The sequence below is a fragment of the Papio anubis genome, chromosome 9 (genome assembly GCF_008728515.1).
Source record: "Papio anubis isolate 15944 chromosome 9, Panubis1.0, whole genome shotgun sequence".
NCBI lineage: Eukaryota > Metazoa > Chordata > Mammalia > Primates > Cercopithecidae > Papio > Papio anubis.
In genome coordinates, this window is record NC_044984.1 from 101,948,802 (window position 1) to 101,968,214 (window position 19,413).

Consider the following 19,413-nt stretch of genomic DNA (forward strand, 5'->3'; position numbering starts at 1 on the left):
ATTCCTGGGCCTCACTCCCAGGGTTTTTAAGTCAGAAGGTCTGGGGCAAGGCCCAAGAATTTGCATTTCTAATAAGCTCCCAGGTGATGCTGGTCCAGGGACCACACTTCGAGAAGAACTGCATTAAGCCCATTGGTAGCCAGTTATTTTTAGGAGTATTAAGTGAGGGGAGCACTGAATGCCCTCTGGTTATAAAGCCTCATCTTTGAAAGTTGAGTCTCTTTGTCCTTCAACTATGATTATGCCTCTGTGAATCACATCTGAGGTGACACTGTTCCTTCTGTGATCTACCCGCTTTAATTGAAGGGTTTGGATTATCTTTTATATGCCAAGCTGTATGCTTCTGCCTTGGGAACACAATGAAGTGGGTAGATTTAAGAACAGCTTGAACCACTCACATCACTAGTGGCCCCAAACCCATCTTTTAAAATTCAAAAGAATATTTATTGTTTTTATTACAAAAGCAATGCTTGTTTGTTGTAGAAAATATAAATAAAAGAAAAGACATCCTCATCTCACCCAAAGGTAACTACTCTATTTTTTTAAGATCTTTTTCTATACATATCTGTCAATCCAAATATATTTGTAGAGGGTTTTATTTCCAAAAGACCTGGTACAAACTGTGTTGTAACCTACTTTTCTTCCTTAATCTATTGTAAATATTTTTCAATGTGACCCCTTTGAGCCCCTAGTTTCAACACCCTTTCTCCAATAAATAGAAACAAAATGCTGTGTTTCATTTTTCCTCCTATACACCTGCAACTGGAGGGAGATTAATGAAAGGAAATGGCTGCAAAGTGGGAAGAGATCAATGCACGATGAGGGTCAAGGAGAAGCAGGCTCCCATGTCCCCAGCAGTGAAGGGCAGCTGTAGTTTGGGGTTGCGGAACCAGCTCCTTCCCACCTTTTGTTTGGAGCCAATGATTCAGTTGAGCACTTCTGGGTCCGGAAATGCCTCAGCACCAGAATCAAGTTCACACGAAAGCTGAATCAGGAGAATTTGTCTCGTTACTGGAGAGCACAGCCACAGGATCAAAAGGGCTAATTTCAGGATAATTCTCCTGAAATCCTGCTAATTTCAGGAGAATTCATTGCTTCCAGAATTTTAGAGTACTGGTAAAGGTGGGTTTGGGGTAAAACCTTACTTTCCTTTCTCTATGAACTACAAAAACCTGCTTTCCAGTGGGTAGCGAATCATGAGGGCCAGAGAGAAGAATTTAATTGCAAATTTCTTAAGCTTCACCAGTGAACCCACTAGAAATAGACAGTGGACAAAACAGAGCAAGTAGATCCAGGACTCGTGGGTGCAAACGGCTTGTGTGCTACCCCAGAGGATTTCTCCTGTGGCCTGCAGTAAATGTGTGAGCTCTAATCACCTGGAGGGATGCATTCCTGGGGCACAGCTTGGCTGAGGCTGGCCACAGCCCCCGGTATCATGACCTCCTCTTTCTTTTCTGCAGAACGAAGTGATCAGCCAGCAGCTGTGCGTCATCTTCACACACTGCTACGGGCCCTACCCCATCCCCAAGCTCACGGAGATCAAACGGAAACAGACCTCACGCTTGGGTGAGTGATTCCCCCGGGCCTGTGTTGGCTGCTGCTTTGTGATTTAAGGATGGGGAGCCAAAGAATGCCATAAAAAAGGAGGGAGGGGGTTCAAGGGCAAACAAGGTCGGTTCAGGATTCAGGCCAGGGGAAATCAGAATTTCTCCTTTATTGTGTGATGACACTGGAGAACATACCTTGGGAATGTGGACAAGGAGATTTGCCAATTAAAGGGACTTTCTCCCCTAGACACAGACAGTAGGGGCTGCGGAAGACCTCCTGATTCCATACACAACCCCTGCACAGGTGGCTCCTGAAAGAAGGCCACACTGCACATGGCAGCTCTGTCCCCCAAACTCCCCCCTCTAAAAGTCCTTCTTCCTCACTCAGAAGGAATGAGCGGGAGACAGTGAGGAGGAGCCAGGGCTGTTCCTCTAGTGGAGATCCTTCTACAGGGAAATAAGAGAAAAGGAGAACAAAGCCCCCCGACACACACACACCCATAAAAATATGAGGGGACATACCTGAGCTGCAGAGGCTGGATGCTCAGAAGTCCCATGACAGTATCAATAACCTCTTCTTCTGGGAGGCGCTCACTGTGCCGGCTCCAGCCACGCACTTGACCTACCCTATCTCAAGTCATCTTCAGGCCACCCCAAGAGGCAGGCACTGTGACTGATCCTACATTATGGCTGCAATATCAGTACGGGGTGAAGCTGGAACTTGAACCCAGGTGTGCCCAGAAGCCGTAATTTTGTCATTCTGCAGTCCCAGCTTCTGAGATTTTTCAGAAGAAACCTTTCCATCAGGCACGAGGTTCTTTCAGAGGATCCTGGGGCTGTTGCAACCGGGTTGATCAACCTACAGAAAGGAGAAGGAATATCAGGCTGCTTTGAGGCCTGAAACATGAGCCTTCTGTTGGAAGAGCCTCTCTGCCTGCTGCCTGGAGAGTTATAAAATATTAAAGATAAAGGATTCCTTTTCCTTAGATAGGTTGGGGACCTTTCCTACTTCCTGTTTCCCTTTCCTAATAAAGTTGAAGGACATCTGAGTAATAGAAGACTGAAATTTCTACTCTTTAGCAAAATTTGAAAGGGATGAGCCAGTTTAGATTAATTAAAAGGCTGAATTCATGGGACTATTTTAAAGTTATTTTTGTTCCCATCTTGAATAACTTGTTAATTTAAATGAGACACAACTTTTTGCTGAAATGGAAAATTTTAGCAGCTGAGTCAAAGGCTGTCTATCTTTCTGACCACATGTGGGGGAAAACTGGGATGTGCCCAAGTCACAAGTACTTCTCCCTTATAGGAAATAGGTATTAATTAAAATGTTATCAGGACAATACATTATAAAGACCAGTCAAGTTAGCAAACGTTAGAGAGTGTAGCAAACGTTAGAGAGTGAGGGGTACATTCCCAGGACACAGCAACAATCTCTGATGTCTCGGTGCCTCGTAAGACACCATCCTTAGAGCAAACTTTTGCCAGGTCAGTTTCAGTGGCATAAAATCTGCTTTCCCTTAGCTACAGGTTGGGAGGGAACATTTTCTCCTCCTGAATTTGCTGAAGTTTCTTTCACTGGCAGTTAAAAGTTTCTGATTTGGGGCCGGACATGGTGGCTCATGCCTGTAATCCCAGTACTTTGGGAGGCCAAGGCAGGCAGATCAAATACCATCAACATCCATTGAGCATCTACTATAATGGTCATGTTTATTGAGGGATACTCATGTGTCAGCCATTTTGCTAAGTGTGCTCCATAAATTCATTCATTTATTCCTCACTACTCTTAAGGTCAGGAGTTCAAGACCAGCCTTGCCAACATGGTGAAACCATGTCTCTACTAAAAATACAAAAAATTACCGGGGCGCAGTGGCACATGCCTATAGTCCCAGCTACTCAGGGGGCTGAGGCAGGAGAATCACTTGAACCTGGGAGGTGGAAGTTGCAGTGAGCCAAGATTATGCCACTGCACTCCAGCCTGGGCAACAGAGTGAGACTCCATCTCAAAAAATTTTTTTAAAAAAATTTAAGTTCCTGGTTTTCAGCCCAAGCATTAGAATTCCAAGGGTTAGCACCAAAAAGAAAAGAAAAGGCAGACCTAAGAGGCTCAAAGCTCATGATATGAAAGAAAAAGCATCATGTAATTATTAATGAATGGAATATAGAGCAGGTACATTTTGTGTCTTCAGTCCAGCAGCTCAAGCTAGCATAACTAAAGGTTGCCAAATAGTGGTTCTTTAGGGACCTGCTTTAAAGAAAAGACAAGAATGATTAGTGACAAGGATCTCAAACCAGCATCTCTGTGGGACTAGGCAGGTGATATAAATGAGTGAAATGGGTTCAGCGCTAGACAATAGGGAGTAGTGGGGACTGTGGCAAATCGGAGAGCACTGGTGGGGGTGTGTGTGTGTGTGTGTGTTATGGTGTCCTCTTGCCCTCCCAGTGAATTCTGGGAGAGAGTGTTAAAAGTGAAAGTAGAGGATATTAATAGTCTGGGAAGCAGGAATGGGGAACTGGCTGGAGATGAACAGTGGGTGTGATAGGTGAGCAGAGGGAGGCAGGTTACTGAGCAGAGAGAAAGTCAAGTGAAGAAATGAGTTTTCGGCCGGGCGCGGTGGCTCAAGCCTGTAATCCCAGCACTTTGGGAGGCCGAGACGGGTGGATCACGAGGTCAGGAGATCAAGACCATCCTGGCTAACCCGGTGAAACCCCGTCTCTACTAAAAAAAATACAAAAAACTAGCCGGGCGAGATGGCGGGCGCCTGTAGTCCCAGCTACTCGGGAGGCTGAGGCAGGAGAATGGCGTAAACCCGGGAGGCGGAGCTTGCAGTGAGCTGAGATCCGGCCACTGCACTCCAGCCTGGGCCACAGAGGGAGACTCCGTCTCAAAAAAAAAAAAAAAAAAAAAAGAAATGAGTTTTCATCAACTCTCAGGCCTTCCCTTGCAGCCTCTTTTCCCTTTATCTGGATCATTTCAGAAGTTCTGGGGGGAGTTTTTTAATTAAAATGTTTAAAGAAAGTGGGATTACACAGGTGATTTTTACTGTTTATGCTTTTCTGATATTTTTAAAGTAAGAGCCTTTAAAAAAAAAAAATGAGAAGTGAGGCAGCTCTGTACCGACAGAGAAAGGTGAGTGGAGGACCACCAGGATCACCATCTGGGGCAGCACAGGGTTCAGGGTCTGAGTGAAGAGAATCAATCTGGAAGGCAAATTCTGGGTCCAAGTTACAGCAGTCTGGGGAAAATGCAGCCAGGCCAGGGCCCCAAGGTATAGACAGACAGGGTGAGTCCAACAGCTGAGTGTTCACATCCCCCAGGAAGACAGGAGCTTGGTCCTGCCCTCAATAGTTTAGGACAACCCATAAATCCAGCCAGAGGACGCAGTGGGGTTTCATTTCAGCACAGCCCCTGCAACCCTGGGGAAGGGCCCATCAACAACAAAGGGGCCTACAGGCTAAGAAGGGCCCCCGGGTCCTCGGCAGCCTCCTAGAACAAGTTTCTGCAACAGGAGTCAAGGCATTATTTCATTCACTCAAAAAACATCCACTGAACCTCTACAAATAGTATTATGGTCATGTCTATTGAGGGATACTCATTTGTCAGCCACTTTGCTAAGTGCTCTCCATAAATTCACTCATTCGTTTATTCCTCACTACTCTGTGATGGAGTATAATGGGTACTGCAATTTCCATTTTACAGAAGGAGAAACTGAGGCATGGGTTGGATAAATAACTTGCCAAGGTTACACAGCTGAGATTTCTAGCCTCAGAATCCATACTGTTATTACACTTCACCACCTTTCTGTACTAGACACAGATGAAAGGGTTTGAAATGGACAGACGTGGATACATCATAGCATGATGAGGCTACAGCAGGGGTGCATATGCTGTGGGAACTCAGCTGGGGCTACTGGGTCTGGGGAAAGTGGGGGAATCTGGCAAGGCTTACTGACCAAGGGCATCTGATCAGTATGTCTGAAACTTGAAGACCACCTAGGGATGAGCCAGGTTTGGAAGGGGCTGGAAGGGTGTTTTAGGTAAAGGAACAATGAGTGCAGAGCCCCAGAGGGGAGAGAGCACATAGCACCCATGGGGAACTGAGAGCCACCCATAGGTCAAGCACACACACAGTTTGACAGGGAGAAGCCAGAGAAGGCAGTGAAACCCAGTCACAAGTAACCTCATTAAGACGTTTAGACTCTATCCTGGGAGCACTTGGGAGTTATTGAATGATCTGTAGCAGAGGAGGGGAGTGGCATGATCAGAGCTAGCTTTAGGAAGGATGGCGCCTGCAGTGAGGTGGGCCGTCAGATTGAGGGGGCCAAGAGTGGAGGCGGAGAGACCAACAGAGGCTCCTGTGAGTTCCCAGGAATAGAGGATGTGGCCCAAACTAGGGTAATATCAAAGGGAATGGAGGGAAATGGAAGATTCAAGAAACGTAGGACAGGGGGTGTTGATGGATATTCTCAACAAGACAGAAGTGCTGAGCTGAGGACAGACTGGCACCTTCAGGAGCCTCGGGTCTCAAGGGCTGAAATGACAGGCAAATTGGAGGATCCTAGTGTTTAACCAAGCAGGCCATCCAATCAGAATGTCCGAGTTCGAATCATAGCTTCTCCACCAGTCACTAGCTTGAACAAGTCACTGTAAATTCTGTGTGCCTCAGTTTCTTCAACTGCACAGTGGGGATAATGTGCAACCAGGTTGCATATCATAAGTGCTCAGTAAGTAGAAGCCAAATCTTTATTCTAGAAAATGAGGGCAGGGGACTGGCTCATTTGCCACTGACCCCGGGAGAGAAAGGCTTGGACTTAAATCACCTGGAATGCAGTGGCCAGGGGACAGCTCTTCTAAACCACTTCCTTTGGGCAGGGAGGGTGCTGAGCCCTGAGAGAGAGCAGCAGAGGTGGGGATGAGCGGCATATTCTTAGAGACAGGGTAGGTGGGTGATTACCTTTCACACCTGAAAAGTTCACTCTAGCTATAGGTGAATCTTCTCTGGGGAAATGCTACTTTTAATCACAAATAAGCTATAAGGATTTCCTATGAAAAACTAAATTTCAGTGGCTTGACTGTTCCTCTAATTAGTCCTGTCTGCTGTTTGGTTGCTGTCTTGTCAATGAGTATTTTATCACCAAGATTTCCTTGCTCACTCTTATTTGCACCTTCTACAAGATAAATCTAAACTTCATCCTTTTTTCCACTAAAGCTACCTTTTTTTCCTTTCCAATTCCAGATCCTCATTTTCTTAACAATAAAGAAATGTCTGATGTTACCTTTCTGGTAGAAGGAAGACCATTTTATGCTCACAAAGTGCTGTTATTTACAGCCTCTCCAAGGTATGTATCATCGGTTTTGAAAGCAGCTGCATTATGACTTTGGCTGTTGCTATCACTATTTTTTGAAGTCATTTTTGGTGGTCTCTTCACCAAACTGGCAGATCATGTTAACAAAATAAAGAATTCAAGAGTACAGGGAAGCTGCTAGCATAAACAGCCTAGAACAAGGTGCCTTCTCTTCTGGGCAAATAAAGGAGGCAGAGGGAGCCGAGTTTGGGAGCAGAGCATGGATTTAGATTTTGGCTCCCTCGGCTAGGCGGCCTTGAGCAGTGAACAACCTGAGACCCCACACACAGGAGCCTTGAGGCTGCCACTCTCCAAATGTCAGGGAACAGACTTTGGCATAAGTCACTGAAATACACAGGTCCTGACTTTACTTTTCCCTAACTGTGGAGTTAACAGACAGTAGTATCATGTAGCAATAGGAAGAACTGCTCACCCTCTCTGCTAGCTCTGCAACTGCCTTTCTTCTCCTTTTGAGTAGAGATTGGGTTGACAGTTTAGAACCATATTGTCCAGAGACCTGAACAGGGAGGAGTGAGGCTGGGGCAGAGGAGAGATTGATGCTGAAATGAGGAGGCGGCAGGAGAGAATGATGCCAAAATGAAGAATAGCAAGAGTCCCAGCTGGGTGGTGAGCAGGGGGTACCTGAGTTGGGTAAGGACACTGGGAACCCAGAAATGGAACTCCCTTCCAGGAAGTTTGCTAAGAGAATGTGTGTGACTAGCACTCCCTGCATTTCTAAAAGCATCCAGGAATCTCCAGTCCGCCCACCAAAACCAAACACAAACCCCAGATGTCTGCTTTGCCACCGCAAGAAAAATATGTTTTCCCTTACATAGTTTTCAGTCATGACACCGTAGACAAACCAGATCAATATTGTACCAATGTTAGATTCTTAGTTTTGACAAAGGTACCATGGCTGTGTAAGCTGTTAACATTAGGGAAAGCTGGGTGAGGGGTAAACAGGGACTCTCTATATTATCTTTGCAACTCTTCTGTAAATCTATAATTTCAAAAATGAGTTTAAAAAAACAGTTACGTATCAGCTTATTATTAAACATATTATCTGTGTGTTCCATTGATAAGATCTCTACCCACAAAGAGCTTTTAGTTTAGTTGATGGGCAGGAAAGTGCATTGAAAATCCAAGACAGAAAGTCACCCATAAGGGGGATGACTAGGTAGTCAACAAACATTGATTAATTATCTATGATGTGTCAGGTTCATACTGGGACAGGATGTGGGGATGTAGCAGAGACAGAAACCACTGAAGTCCCTGCCCTCGTGGAGCACAGCGTGTTCCATGGGCAGCAGAGAGGGGGGAGTGAAGCCATAGCCCTAGGCTTAGGAGAGATGCCATGAAGGTGGCGGCCACGTGACAGGCCCTGAAAGATGGACGGGGTTTAACAGGCACTCATTCTTTTCCCATCACCAGTTGGAGAATGAATGTAATTGTTCAAAACACTGTTTTTTAACTTTAGAGTTTTAACTTCAGATTAGATTACGGTATAATAGGAGGGTTTAAATTAAGAAATGTAAGGATATAACACTGCTATATTTCAGAGTTGCAGGGGAAGAAACAAAGTCTTTCTATTGTCAGGAGAGCTGAGTTTTTTGTTTGTTTGTTTGTTTTTTGTTTTTGTTTTTTATTTGTGCGAGCCATGGATTTGTGTGTGAGTCCTTTTTATCTCTTTTTTATGTCCTTGTTCAGGTTCAAAGCGCTCCTCTCCAGCAAGCCAACAAATGACAGCACCTGCATAGAGATCGGTTATGTGAAATACTCCATCTTTCAGGTGAGCCCTGGTGCAGCCTGGACTCTGTGCTGGTGGGCATGGGGCACAGGTGGTTGCTTCAGATCCTCAGCCTGAGGATTGGCCACTTGGAGAAGTCCTTAGAATGAGCTGTCAGTCTCCTGAACTCCTGGCCCCTCCTCACAGTGCCCCTTCCGTTTCCATCCATTCATCTTCACAGCATTAACTGCCTGCTATGCCTGACACTGTGCGAAGGGCTGGGGACACAAGGATAAAGGATGTCCTCTCCTGGGGACTCAGAGTCTGGGGAGGGGGGGCAGTGACTGAGTAATTCGTCGATTACAGTATACAGTAGGGTACTCTAGAGAAGTGAGACAATGTGCTGCAGCAACTCAGACCAAGGGAAATAAAGACAACCTTCTGGATGAGGTCTTATGAGTCAAAACATCCAAGGCTGAGAAGTTGGTGAGCCACAGGAAGGATAGGGCTCAAGAAAGCTGGTTAGAACATTCCAGGCAAAGAGAACAGCATGTGCAAAGTCCCAAAACTTTGGTTGAGCCCAGCGTCATCAGGAGCTGCTGTGCTTTTAGGGAATTTGTATCATTTTAGCATCAGTCTAAATCTACCCCAATTAGGAAAGGAAGGCTTCTTCGTCCAAGGCCAGATGACATGAGCATGTCTCCTTCTGTTTGGGGGGAGTTCGTGCCATGAACAATGAGTTTTGGTTTATGTGGTTTTTCTGAGGGGCACCGCAGCTTTTTCCTCTTTTCCACCTTCCTTCAGTTATGCCTGATTCATAAATCCTGCTCTGCAACAATGTTCTTGCAGCTAAGAGAAATTCACTCACTCCCCAGCCAGCTTTGCAGCTGTATTTCTACAGCTCCGAGACCCTCCAGGCACATGAAGGCTGTGTAGGCCCCTGGGTCCCACCAGGCTGTCTTCCCACCTTCCAGGGTTTGTAAGACAATGTGGGTGACCTGGGGATAGAGTTTATAGAATGCTGACAGGCAGTTGTTTCTCCTCCAGTTCAATTCAGGAAGGACAGCCCTGGAAAGAGTACCAAGTGGGTAAGACTCAGGCTGGCCATTGAGTTCTAAGAGGGTCGATGAGACAATTCATGCCATTCATTATCACCTCCATGTCCCAGGTTCTTGCAGAGACCAAGTAGGACAACATGAGAAAACCTTCAACTTCACATCTGCTGCATCATGGCAATTTTTAAGTGGGTCGTTGTAGTTCTAAGCCATAACCGATAAACCACTTCCCCACTAAGCATAAGACTCTATAGAATAGGTTCCTTTGGACTAGGAGTTGGAGAAAGGATGAAAGAAATTTCCAGGCCAGGTGCGGTGGCTCATGCCTGTAATCCAAGCATTTTGGGAGGCCAGTGTGGGCTGAGGTGGGAGGATCACTTAAGCCCAGGAGTTCGAGACCAGCCTGATCAACATGGCAAAACCCTGTCTATTAAAAATACAAAAATTAGCTGGGGGTGGTCACACACACACCTGTATTCCCAGTTACTCAGGAGGCTGAGGCTGGAGAATCACTTGAGCCTGAGAGGTCAAGGCACAGAGAGCCATAATCGTGCCACTGCACTCCAGCCTGAGCAACAGAACAAGACCCTATCTAAAAAAAAAAAAAAAAAAGTTTCCAAAGATAAGATAAGCCTGGGTGAGCTGTCCTTCTGAGGTCAGGAGAGTAGTGAGGAGGCTGGAGCCCCAAGGTGGGCCTGAGGAGTTGGCATACTCCAGACATCCAAGTGCCCATGTCCCCTCACCCTAGGCCCTCCGCACCATTTTCTACTGAGAGCAAAGTGGTCACAGCCCTTTCCTGAATGGCAGCTGTTGGGTTGGAAAGCTGGGTTCGATGCAGCCATGGCTTTGCTTTGGAGGGTGATGAGGAAATGTTTGTGGAACCATGAGTACTGAAGCACTGATCTGTGCTTACATGTGTTATCTTTTTTTTTTTTTTTTTTTTTTTGAGAGGGAGAGAGAGGGTCTGGCTCTGTGGCCCAGGCTGGTGTGTAGTGGCACAATCTTGGCTCATGGCAACCTCTACCTCCTGGGTTCAAGCCATCCTCCCACCTCAGCCTCCTGAGTAGCTGGGACTACAGAAGTATTTCATCACACCCAGCTAATTTTTGTACTTTTTATAGAGATGAGGTTTTACCATGTTGCCCAGGCTGGTCTCGAACTCCTGAGCTCAACCAATTCCCCCACCTTGGTTGGCCTCCCAAAGTGCTAGGATTACAAGCATGAGCTACTGCGCGTGGCATTATCCCCATTTTTATAGATGAAGAAACTGAGGCCCAGAGAAGCTAAATGATGTGCCCAAAGTCTTAGTTCTAGTTAGAGATAGAGCCAGGATTTGAACCCAGCCTGCCTGGTAGCAAAGCATGGGGACATTGTTCTAGAATACCCATTCTAAATGGGAATGTGCTGAGAGTAAGAACAGTTCTCAGGTCTTGAGCACTGTGTGTAAGTCTCGAAGCCAGTGGTTCTGAACCTCAGAGGCACACTAGAATCCCCTGGGAGCTTTGACAATTCCCAATGCCCAGGCCATACATCAGACCAATTAAATCAGAATCTAGGGGTGGGGCTCAGGCATCAGCATTTTGAGGTCTCCCTCACCTCCTCCCAGTATCCCAAAGTGCAACCAAGTTGGAGAACCTGTGCTCTCGGTTACAGCATTTCTTACACATTAGCAGCTCTCAGAATACCTGGAGAAGGGTGGGGTGCTTGTTAAAACACAGAGAATGTCTTAAAATGCAGATTCCTGGACCCCACCCCCAAACAAAGTTTCTGATTCTGCAGGCGTGAAAATTCACATTTTAACCTTTAGTTGCGGGGGCACATGCGCAAGTTCGTTAGATAAATTGTGTGTCATGGGGGTTTGGTGTTCCGATCATTTTGTCACCCAGGTAGTAAGTATAGCACCTTCCTCCCACCCTCTACCTTTGAGCAGGCCCTGGTGGGTGGCTATTGTTCCCTTCTTTGTGTCCATGTGTGCTCAATGTTTGGCCCTCACTTATAAGTGAGAACATGGATGCAGTACATGGATGAAGCTGGATTACAGGCATGAGATGGATAAGTTCAGGTCTCCAGCTCCATCCATGTTGTCACCAAGGACATGATCTCATTCTTTATGGCTGCATAATATTCCATGGTGCATATGCACCACGTCAGGATTCACTTTTTTTTTTTTTTTTTTTTGAGAAGAGTTTTGCTCTTATTGCCCAGGCTGGAGTGCAATGGCGTGATCTCAGCTCACTGCAACCTCCACCTCCCGGGTTCAGGCGATTCTCCTGCCTCAGCCTCCTGAGTAGCTAGGATAACAAGCGCCTGCCACCACGCCTGACTAATTCTTTTTTGTATTTTTAGGAGAGATGGGGTTTCTCCATGTTGGCCAGGCTGGTCTCGAACTCCTGACCTCAGGTGATCCGCCCGCCTCAGCCTCCCAAAGTGCTGGGATTACAGGCGTGAGCCACTGCGCCCAGCCCAGAATTCACATTTCTAACATGAACCCAAGTGCTTCTGCTGCTGCTCTGGGACCTGTCTCTGAGAACCACTGCTGCCCCTCATTCATTTCATCCTTCCAGCTGCCCTGCGAGGTAGCCATAATCCCCACCTTACAGATGAGGGCACGCACTCAGAGAGGCGGAGTAAGCGGCCCAGGTTCCCACTGCTGCTTCTAGCAGAGCTGAGGTTCAAACCCAGGCCTGGCTGACTCCCAGACCTGTTCTCTTAACTTCCTCCCTTCTATGGGCACCTGGGGCCCCCGCTAAACTCACCCAGCCCTGAGGAAAGAATCTTCCAGCCCATTCGTCTGGAGCATGAGCTGGAAGCTGGAAAATGTGTGCTCCCCCAGTGCTCATGAAGGGGGAGCTTACACTGTGAAGCCTGGGACTAAATGGGGAGGTTCCTGTAATAAGAATTTGGCTCATAGTAGGCACTCAATAAATGTTTGCCAAGCAGCCTCACCGAACGAGACCTCCATGGGAAAAGGCAGTCCCTGGAGGAATCCCTGGGCCTGTAATTGCTTTTGACCGGGGAAGGTTTCCTGGCCACATTAGACTCACGTTACTGTAATGGGAAGGGAAGATTTAACAGGCCCCGGGGACTTTTCCATGTTCCCACCCTTTCCCCATAAAAGAAGAAAAGCCTCATTTGTGGCTTGAAATAGGCCAAGGAGGGCTGAATACGACCCAGCAGGAGGCTCCCAGGGGGCCGGCTCATTTCAGTCCATGCTGACAGAAGAATTTGAGTAAATGAGCCTGCTTCGGGTCTCCTCCCCCAAGTCTGTTTAACATCACACGCCGGCGGCAGGGGCCGGACGCAGCTGAGGCTGCACCTGGAAGTGGGGGCCTCCGCGAGGCTGTGGGTGCCATTTGAATCCCTGCTTCATGCAGGTTGGCAACTGCCAAGAAAAATAACTCCACGAACAGGCCCGCCGGCCTAATAAGCGTTCGTTTCACCCCCTTGCAGAAAGGCTTGTGCCGGCAGAGTTTGAAGGAGCCCGGGCCAGCCCAATTTAAATGGCATTGGCCCCGGGATCTCCGTCCACTAAGGAGCAGTATTTCAAGTCAGCAGCCCCACCTGGACTACATGAGACCGCGTGCTAGAGAAATGCTCTGTAAATGTTCAGGGCGGTCATTATTATGGCTCTTATTGTTATTCGTTTAGCCTTTATAAATGGAAACTGCTAGGTGAATAAATTGATTTTAATAAGGCCCAATTCCAACATTTGCTGACTTGGTATTTTAAATGCTTATGACCCATCAGGGTGGGAGAGGGGAGAGTAAACAATGCTGTGTTATTTCACAAATCCTCAGGTGCCACCACCGTCTCTGCGACAAGCAGATGGTCCCAAGAGCCCAAAGTTGGTAGGTGGGAGAGTCAAACACAGAGAGGCGAGGATTCGTGTTTATGGGCAGGGTGTGCACACTGCAGGCTGTTTGCTTGCTGTGTGCCAGGCCCTAGGATACAGCGATGGGCAAGACCTGGTTGTGCCCTCAGACTGTAGTGGGAAACAACACTGCAATCGAGGATGATGCATGATTGCCTGATGTGACCTGCGGTGGGGTGGAGATCTGAGGAGCCGCTCCACTGCAGATGACCACTGACTAGATCCAGAAGGAGCGGGCAGAGCTCAGTGGGCAGAAGAAGGGGAGGGCATCCTAGCAGAGGGAACACTGTGGCCAAAAGCACGGGACTAGAAGAGAGGGTGGGAGGTTCTGATGCAGGCAAGCAGTTGAGTGGTCCGAGCATAAAAGGCAACTTTTGGCTGGGCATGGTGACTCACACATGTAATCCCAGTGCTTTGGAAGGCCCAAGGCAGGTTGATCACTTGAGCTCAAGAGTTCAAGACTAGCCTGGGCAACACAGCAAAATCCCGTCTCTACAAAAAATACAAAAATTAGCCATGTGTGGTGGTGCACACCTGTAGCCCCAGCTACTCAGGAGGCTGAAGTGGAAGGATCGCTTGAGCCTGGGAGGCAGAGGTTGCAGTGAGCTATGATCGCACCACTGCACTCCAGCCTGGGTGACAGAGTGAGACCCTGTCTCAAATTAAAAATAAATTAATTAAAATATTAGCCAGGCACGGTGGTGCATGCCTGTCGTCCTAGCTACTTGGGAGGCTGAGGTGGGGGGATTGCTTGAGCGCAGAAGTTTGAGCTTACAGTGAGCTGTGACCACACCTCTGCACTCCAGCCTGAGTAACAGAATGAGACTCTGTCTAAAATAATGATAAATAAGAATTTCAATAAAGCTGTAAACAGTATTTTAAAAATAACTGAAACACACATGCAAAAAGCAGTCTGAGGCCAGTCGCAAAGGCTTTCAGATGGCCTGGGTGAGAACAAGGCAGCATGTAGCAGAAACAAAGGACAAGATGTTTCAGTCTCAGAGAAGATTAAAGAGCTGACATTTGCAGAGGGCTTGCTGTGTGCCAGGCCCCTGCTAGGCCTGTACTGTGCAGTGACTCGTTTAGTCTTCATCACAATTCCATGAGGAAGGTAACATTATCCCCACTCCACAGATAGGAAACTGAGACACACAGAGCCTAACTTAATTCAGGTCCCGCAGCTTTTAAGTGGCAGAGCCAGATCAGAAACTGAGGCAGCCCAACTCCAGGCTCATTGCACTTAGTCGGTGTCCTATATTGGTCACAGACTGTCAGCCTGAAGGGACCATCGAGGACAGCCTAGTCTAGGCTCATTTTACAAGTACCCCAAAAAGGGAGGAAACCAGTCTAGATTTCACCCACACAGCTGCCTGAGAGCCAGGGAGGTAAAGTGAGTTTGTCAGGCATGCAGGTAGAAGACAATAGGGGCCAGGCGTGGTGGCTCACACCTGTAATTCTAGCACTTTGGGAGGCCGAGGTGAGTGGATTGCCTGAGCTCAGTAGTTCAAGACCAGCCTGGGCAACAGAGTGAAACCCGGTCTCTACTAAAATACAGAAAACTAGCCGGGCGTGGTGGCGTGCGCCTGTAGTCCTAGCTACTTGGGAGGCTGAGGCAGGAGAATTGCTTGAACTCAGGAGTTGGAGGTTGCAGTGAGCCAAGATTGCGCCACTGCACTCCAGCCTGGGCAACAGAACAAGACTCCATCTCCCCCCACCCCCAACATACACACGCAAAGACAATAGGAAGTGAAGGAGACTGGGACTGGGACAAACCACCTAAAAAATTAACACCCAGTTGTCGTAGGAGATAAGATAGCAAAGTCAGATACATCCATGGGCCCCATTCCATTCAAGGGACACCAGTTTGCAAAGCTCTGGAAACTTTGCCTGCTGTTTGGGTATCGTGAGTCACATGAATAAAGAACATCCGGGCTAGGGTCATTGACATCGTCAGTGATACACAGAAACCCTGGACCCCTCATGGCTTCGCCTTGGGGCTCGGCACATTGTAATAAGGAGCAGATGGCCCTGTGGCATCCCAGAGTCACCTTCTGGGACTTCAACAGGTGGCTTTGAGTCAAACTGGGCCATGTTAGCAGGGAACAACCCTCTGGTGCAGGCTCTTCAAGCCACACCACGTGTGCAGCAGTTCCGCGCAGCATAACTGGGGTGGGAGATGGGAGAGGAACCCGTGATTATCATGCATACATGAAAAAACTGTCATGAGGGGCAGTAGCTTAGGGTTGTTTAGTTTGGTCTTGGGGGTGGGCATGGAACTGGGGGTAGGAAACCATATGGAGGCAAGTTTCAACATGGTATCAAACTATCTGACTGATGAAACTGTTCAAAACGGACAGTCTTCTCCCCCTTAAAGTAGTGAGCTGTTGGTCACTGGTGACATGGAAATGGGCAACCATTTGGAATGGATGTCCTAGAGGTCTCAGGAACTAAGCCTGAGCTGGGACATCCACCGAATGGTTTTAAGATGATGTGTCTTTGCCCTTGACACTGTTCTCTGTGCTTTCTTCCAGCTGGTTATGCAGTATCTCTACTACGGTGGCCCAGAGTCACTGCTCATTAAGAACAATGAGATCATGGAGGTAAGGGATCCATCGTGGTGGTGGCTGTCACAAGTCCCTTGGGTGAGTGGCACCACCAGAGGTCGCCAGCGTGCAAGGAAGTGTCTGGAAGGACCCGTGTTGGGTTTTCATTTGGATGAAGACTTGGGGCTCTTGTTCCGTCCTGACTCCTCAGTCCTCCCAGACAGGAAGGGCTTCTCATCAGAGACCTTCCCTGGCAGGCTGGGGTGCTAGTGCACTTGCTTGCCCGACTGCTTTCAGTAGCCACTGAGTGAAACCCAATTTTAACTGGCATTGGTGGTAGCGGGGCAGGGAAGGGAAGGAATTTGACTGAAAAGTCTGAGGCTACAGCTGAGGCTCTAATAGTGATATCATCAGGAAATATCCTAGATGACTTCTTCTCCCTTGTCACTTATAAAAATATTATATCCCCTAAAAACATCCCTCATCACAACACTGTCTTCCAAGATGCAGAAGTGGAGGGCAGATTACAGTCTCCTCCGGGCTTTCCTCAGACTGAGCATCCCACAGTCAGGCAGCTCACACCTGCTTCCTTCACTCTCCCCCGCCCCCTGTCCACCTCTTGTAATTCGACCAGCTCTAGCCCCGCCTATCCAGGAGGCTTGTTTCTGCCTGATTTTGTCCAAAGCCAAGATTTTCTCCTGTTCCTTGCCAAAAGTGGAAATCTTGTTCATTTTCCTAATCGAAACTGGGAACTTTGAACCAGAAGCCAAAAATCACCCCCAATTAATCCCCAGCAAAAGAGCCAGGATCACGGTCAGTTGTCTGAGGTCCAGGGTGCCTGGCTGACATCCAGGTGCCTGGCTGACGAGAGATGTCAGGACACAATCAACTGTTCAAGAGCAGACCTCACACAGTGGTTACAACACGGATGCTGTGCCAGACTTGTCTAAATCCAGGCTTTAGAGCTTCTGAGCTGTGTGACTGTGGACAAGTTATTTAACCTCAAATCCTCAGCTTCCTCGCCTGTAAAATGGGGATAACTATCTACCTCATTGGGTTTTTCAGAGGATCTTAAAAAATTGTTAAGGTGCTTAGAACAATGCCTGGCACATAGTGATTGTGATTAGGACTATGTATTCACTGCAGGCCCACTTGTCCTTTCTTCTTACTCTGTGAAACCTTCTGTGGTAACTCTCTCCCCACCCAAACATGCACAAATGCAGACACACATGGACACACAGTGACTCTCTTGTCTCCCTGGACTACTCCTCTGATGGTTTTAGTCTCAAGGATATGGACTCGTTTGTAAACAAAAGTGCGGTGGTGTTTACAACTAATTTTTTTTTTTTTAAACAGAGTCTCACTCTGCCCCCAGGCTGGAGTGCAGTGGTGCAATTTTGGCTCACTGCAACCTCCGCCTCCTGGATTCACGCCATTCTCCTGCCTCAGCCTCCCGAGTAGCTGGGATTACAGGCACCTGCCACCATGCCCAGATAATTTTTTGTGTTTTTAGTAGAGACGGGGTTTCACCATGTTGGCCAGATGGTCTCGAACTCCTGACCTCAGCCTCCCAAAGTGTTGGGATTACAGGCGTGAGCCACTGCACCCGGCTGTTTACAACAAATTGATCACAACCAGTTATGAATTTCTGTGTTCCTTCTCCACTCCCACTGCTTCATTTGTCTAGCCTTAACAAAAATAAGAATAAAAATAATTTTAACTAAAAATAAGGAATATACATTTAAATCATTTCAATCATACAGAAGGGTTTTGAATACAAAGCAGCTGCCCGGGCCCACCCTGCCCTCCCTCCAGTCCCCGTTCCCAAAACCAGTCCTTTGAACTCTTGCTCTTAGCTCTTCCATCCCCTCCCCAAAGCCTGTCATTCTCTCAACACACATCTGTTGAGCATCTCCTAGGCTGGCACTGTACTCTGGGCCAGGTTACAGCAGTGATGAAAACTGACACAGATCCCTGCCCTCCTGGACTCTAGTGAGGGAGGCAGCCATGACGTCACACCTGGTGTGCTGTGACTGTGAGGAGTGAGACAGGGCAAGGAGGAAAAGAGGATAGATGGGGTAGAGGGAGGCTCCTCTGAGGAGGCGACATCTGAGTGGAGACCCGGCCAACAGAGGGAGTGAGCCACCTCGATATCCAGCTTGCTGATAATACCCTGATTTTCACCCTTGTTTCTGGACATAACAATTTTGGGCATTTTGGGTTGACCTCCTGCTGTGATGGGTATGAATTGAGTTTGTTTAGTCCTCCCCTCCTCCCCCATCTTCCCCCACGACGGAATCCTATCTTTGTCCTCTTCCTCTAATGTTTTTGTGCATCATTTTCTGTCCCCCACCCTTGACGCTGCTGTGGAAGATGAGGATAAGACTGTCTTACCACTGCGGTTCCTTACTGTTACCGCCTTTCCATCCACCTCCCAGCCTCTAACAGACTCTTTTTGTTGTTTTTAGCTTCTGTCTGCTGCTAAGTTTTTCCAGCTGGAGGCTTTGCAGCGACACTGTGAGATCATCTGTGCGAAAAGCATCAATACCGACAACTGTGTGGATATTTACAACCATGCCAAGGTAATCAATCTCATTCTTGCGCAGTGCACACACAGGAGCGCTGAAGCCGCGGAGGCTTTTCCTTGGCAAACACAGAGGCAGGGCAGAGAGCGGGTGCTGGGCCAGTTCTCTGAAGGCTAAGCCGCTGGCTTCTGCCAAGATCTGCTTCCTGCTCTAGAAAAGATGCCTTCCACCTCCCCACCCAGAACAAGGAAGGGAGGAGCCCAGAAGTTTCAAAGGCAGAGTTCTTAAACAGTGCTTCGCAAACTCTCGCGTGCACATGACTCGTGTCACAGACTCCGGTTCCATAGACTGGGATGGGCCTGTTCAGCTTTTCTGACAAGCTCCCAGGTGATGTCTCTGCTGATGATCTAAGGGACACCTTCTAAGGTTCTAGAACAGTGGTTCTCCAATCCAGCAGCACCAGGGAACTTGTCGGAAAGGTACATTTTCAGGCCATACCCCAGACCTACTGAGTCAGAAATTTGAGGGGGACCCAGCCACCTGTGGCTTTGCATGCCCTCCAGCTGATTCTAATGCGTGCTCAGGGGTGAGAACCGCCCTTCCAGAATTGTTCTCAATGCCAGCTGCATGTTAGAATCACCTGGGGACTACTTAAACTTCCTATGCCTGGGACCCATCACAGACTAATCAGTCAGCCTCTGGGAGTGGAACCTGGAGAAAGGCAGCTTTCAAAGCTTCCCAGGTGATGCTCAGATGTGGCCAAGATTGAGAACAGGCTGTAAGCACTGCTGAAGTCTTTGG

General features: G+C 47.9%; 1 protein-coding gene across 4 annotated transcripts in view; it reads left to right on the forward strand.

Annotated features, from left to right (window-relative positions):
- Window positions 1-19,413, forward strand: part of BTBD11 (BTB domain containing 11) — a 337,966-nt gene that overhangs the window by 311,804 nt on the left and 6,749 nt on the right. For all 4 annotated transcript variants that reach the window (XM_017946172.3, XM_031650718.1, XM_031650719.1 and 1 more), the window contains 5 exons: window positions 1,461-1,566; window positions 6,784-6,886; window positions 8,600-8,681; window positions 16,076-16,144; window positions 18,556-18,669. In XM_017946172.3, the coding sequence (XP_017801661.3) occupies window positions 1,461-1,566; window positions 6,784-6,886; window positions 8,600-8,681; window positions 16,076-16,144; window positions 18,556-18,669 (474 nt within the window). The remainder of the gene's footprint in view (window positions 1-1,460; window positions 1,567-6,783; window positions 6,887-8,599; window positions 8,682-16,075; window positions 16,145-18,555; window positions 18,670-19,413) is intronic.